Source organism: Orycteropus afer, unplaced genomic scaffold (genome assembly GCF_000298275.1).
Source record: "Orycteropus afer afer isolate SDZICR_OR568_19922 unplaced genomic scaffold, OryAfe1.0 scaffold00605, whole genome shotgun sequence".
In the NCBI taxonomy this organism is placed as follows: domain Eukaryota; kingdom Metazoa; phylum Chordata; class Mammalia; order Tubulidentata; family Orycteropodidae; genus Orycteropus; species Orycteropus afer.
In genome coordinates, this window is record NW_006922192.1 from 1,371,046 (window position 1) to 1,375,243 (window position 4,198).

Consider the following 4,198-nt stretch of genomic DNA (forward strand, 5'->3'; position numbering starts at 1 on the left):
GTTTGCTCAACGTGCAGAGAGCGCACAGAGAAGCACGCCAGGTGAATGGTCACAGCAGAAAGGGGTGGACCCCGCACCTCTCCTCACAATCAACCGCACGAGGGCGACGGGCAACACTAGCCCCATGAGAAAGCCCAGAAGGCAGGAAGGAGTGCGAAAGAAGGATGAAGAAAACGGGGCACACCGGGAGGGAGTGGAAAGAGAGCTGTCACACTGTGGGGCTGCGGTCAACCCCACGGGACAAAGATGGATACAGCTGTTGAATGGAAAACCCCACATAACAAGTCTCGCTCAGACACTCACACCCGTTTTGTTCACACTAAGTCTTCACAATCCAGTGTTTTAAACCTGTAACACATTCCCGCCGCAAGCACGTGGTGGCCGCTTGAGGCTAGTGGCCTGTGTGGTGGACGGCGTGGCCCAGGGCACAGACCAGAGGAAAGCATGCCTCAGTGATGGCAGGGTTGTCCCCGGAGAAGACAGCGGCTGACGGGTGGATTTTCTGGCCTTGGGCTTAGGGTTCTCTGTGTTTCTACAGGGAGCTGGTTAGAGGCCCAGGATGTAAGGACCCGCCTGGACCCTGGGGACTGGAATGTGCATCTTAACAAGATCCCCAGCGGGGGTTACACATCCGTGGCTGAGATCACGGTGGTATGACAGCTAGCACACGGCTCATGGGCACAGCTCTGAGACAAGAGGCTGGTGACCCACGTCCACCCAGAGGCACTGGGAGGAAAGGCTTGGTGCTCCCCTAGGGTTTCTCTGGATGCGAGTGGTACCAGATGCCACGGGGTCGATCCAACTCACAGAGCCCCGCCTGTCAGAATAGGCCTGGGCTCCAGGCAGTTTCAGCAGCTGACTTTTCAAAAATAGATCACCTGGGCTTTCTCCTCAGGTGCCTCTGGGCAGACACGAACCCCTGATGCTTAGCTAGCAGCTAAGCTCTTAGTCATTTATGCCACCTAGGAGCACCATCAGACGACCTACCAAACCATGCCCACTTCCTGGAGTCCATTCTGACCCACAGCGCCCCTAGAGGACAGAGTGGAACTGCCCACAGGGTCTCCCAGGCTGTCAATCTTCATAGAAGCCAACTGCCTCATCTTTCTCCCATGGAGCAGCTGGTGGGTTAGCACTGACCTTTTGGATAGCGACCGAGCACTAAAAACTCCACCACTAGGGCTCCTTCAGCCTGCCTAGACGCCATTGTCAGCCCAGGTTCCTGCTGTCAGCCCAGGACCTTGTTGTCAGCCCAAAACAAACCAAACCAAACTGACTGTCACTGAGGTGACTCCTAGCAATACCCATGGGGTCTCTAAGGCTGTCAGTCTTCAGGGAAGCAAAGCCCAAACCACACCCACTGCCGTGGAGTCCATTCCGACCCACAGTGCCCCTAGAGGACAGAGTGGCACTGCCCACAGGGTCTCCAAGGCTGTCAGTCTTCACGGAAGCAGACTGCTTTATCTTTCTACCACAGAGTGGCTGGTGGGTTTGAACTGCCAACCTTTTGGTTAGCAGCCCAATGCTTTTACCACCAGAGCTCCTAGGTCCCCAAAAAGATGCTCGAGGGAGTGCCCCGGACAAGCTATGGCCTGCATTCCCCCAGACATGCACTTCCCTTGCACACTCCTGCAGCCGAGGGGGGCCAGGCTTCACCCTCCTGTGAGCACGGGGGTGGGACTCACCAGCCAGGGCTGAGGGATCTCGGGCAGAGGCAGCTGAGGAGGGGCCGGGAGGCTGCTGCCGGTGGTCTCCTGCTTCGCAGCATGATCTTTCCCGTCAAACCCTGTGGGATGAACCAGACCACAGAGCCGTGAGTGCGTCCTCCCGCCGAGTCCCGTGCAGACCCTGAGGTGACGCTGTTTGAGCCTTCCTGAGGGTCCCAGGTGGGTAAGATCACTGTCCACTGTGCAGGTGACAGACCCAAGGCTAAAAACGGTGACAGTCTCCTGCAAACACTGGCAGCTGGAAGGGACCAGCTGGCTCCCAGTCCAGGAGACAAGAGGCACAACAGCCCATCATGCAGCTACCAGGTGACAAACAGTTAGGCCTGGCGTAGGTGAAATGAGCATGCACCTCCTTAGGGGCTGTGGAGCAGACTCCTGCCCACAGTGGCCCCACGTGACACGGCAAAACTGCCCTGGGGTGTCCTGGGCTGGAATCTTTTTGGTACCAGGTCACCGGGTCTTCTCCCATGGAGCCTCTTAAAAAAAACAAAAACTCACCACCACCGAGTCGTATCTGAGTCATAGTGACCCCATTGGGTTTCCAAGGCTATAAATCTTTATGGAAGTCCATCACCCCTATCTGCCTTCCGCAGGGTGGCTGGTGGGTTTGAACCACTGACCTTCAGGTCATTACGCCACCAGAGCTCCTCAGAGCCTCTGGGTGGTTCGAAGCTTCTGGTTGACAGCTGAGCCCTCAGCCCTCATGCCGTCAGGGCTTGTTAAGCAAATGTACAGAAACCAAACAGTACTAGTGGTGCCCGGGGTGGGAGGAGGGAGGGAGGAGAGTCCCTGTGGGGCAGAGAGTCCGTGCGCACGGGGCTGGAAAGGCCTGGAAGGGTGAGGAAGGGAGGCCTCGCAGCTGCGGGACAGTCGCCGCTGATGGTGCGTGTGCAAGCTGCAACCGGAGGGTGCCTGCTGTGCACTGTCCCCACGGTTCTTTTAAAAAGGCAGCTGGCTGAGCCATGGGCACGGGCCCTCAGGTGGGTTTGCAGGAGCTGCCCAGAGGCAGACCCTGTCCCGGGGGCCAGAGATTCCCACCAAGTCGGAGCAAAGTGCGGCTTCTGGGCGGCGAGCCTGGCGTTCGAGGTGGGACAGACACACGCAGCCGATGGTTAGAAAGTGTACTGGGTGCTACAGCAGCGAAGGGGGCCGTGCCCAGGAAACAGGCTTCCCATTGGGCAAGACTCTACGCCAGCGGCTGACCTGGAAGGAGCTGTGAACGTCGTCACCTGGACCCGTCAGAGGCTACACACTGTGGTGTCCTTATCAGGTATTGTTAAGTCAGTTCCAACCCACAGCGACCCCACGACAGCCAAACTGGCCCCTGGGGTTTCCTAGACTGGAGTCTTCAAGGAAGCAGACAGCCACGTCTTTCTCCCCAAGCCACTGGGTGAGTTTGAACCATCAGCCTTTCAGTCAGAAGGCAAGCACTTATCCGTGACCTGCCAGAGCTCCTTACGCACTAGGGCAGAGGCCAGGAATCAGACAGGAGGAACCCCATCTGTGAGCGCCCGCAGCTGCAAGGCAGGCAGGAGAGTCGGCAGAGAACTGGAAACAGTAACAAAAGAAAGGAAAAGACGCAAGGGGAACTGCTGCCAAACAAGCACGGAAACCACAGGCAAGAATACGGGATGGCCGCGGATGAGACGGCTGGGGAATTAGTGAATCAGAAAGTGTCATGAGGTTCTTCCCGCAGGAAGCATGTGGATGCCAGGCCTCAGGTCAGCGGGCCGGGAAGGACAGGGACGCCCAGCAGAGCGGGCGCAGGGGCGGAGGACAGAGGGTCAGGAGGGCAGAGGGTCAGGGAGCCTGTCCCGGGAGGACGAGTTACGGAGGCTCCCACGTGACCGCACCAGCACAGGAGAAAGCGGAGCCCAGTGGGTCAGGGTCAGCAGGGCGGGAGGGAAGGGCGAGAACACTGTCTGGGAAGCAGCGAGCGTCTGTCTGTGGTGAGGGGCGACCCGGCGACGGAGGTGGGTGATGGCTGCACGCGAGGGTGACTGACGGGCCCCTGGACACGTGACGGATGTCAACCCGGAAACTGTGCTCGCCAATGTGACCACAAAGCAAAGACGAAGAAAGAGCCAATGAGAAACATTTATGACGTGGAGCAGAGACATACAACACAACAAATTAAACAAAAAGAAAGCCAAAAGTTGGTTCTTTTAAAGGTCAACAAAAGTGGCAGTCCTATAACAACATTCACAATGCCCAGGATACAATGAAAAGATAAAGAAGTATTCTCAGTAGCAAGAAGGGTCATGAAGACGTCATTATAGGCCAATGAAAACAATCATGGGCCAACATGCAGAAAACCTCAGTGACAAACCCACACCCACTGCCATGGAGTCCATTCTGACCCCCAGCGCCCCTAGAGGACAGAGTGGAACTGCCCACAGGGCCTCCAAGGCTGTCAGTCTTCAGGGAAGCAAAGCCCAAACCACACCCACTGCCTGGAGTCCATTCTGACC

At 57.3% G+C, this 4,198-nt stretch overlaps 1 protein-coding gene across 1 annotated transcript in view; it reads right to left on the reverse strand.

Annotated features, from left to right (window-relative positions):
- Positions 1–4,198, reverse strand: part of AFAP1 (actin filament associated protein 1) — a 140,538-nt gene that overhangs the window by 133,664 nt on the left and 2,676 nt on the right. The window contains exon 2 of the mRNA XM_007956306.1: positions 1,686–1,786. Coding sequence (XP_007954497.1) covers positions 1,686–1,786 — 101 coding nt within the window. The remainder of the gene's footprint in view (positions 1–1,685; positions 1,787–4,198) is intronic.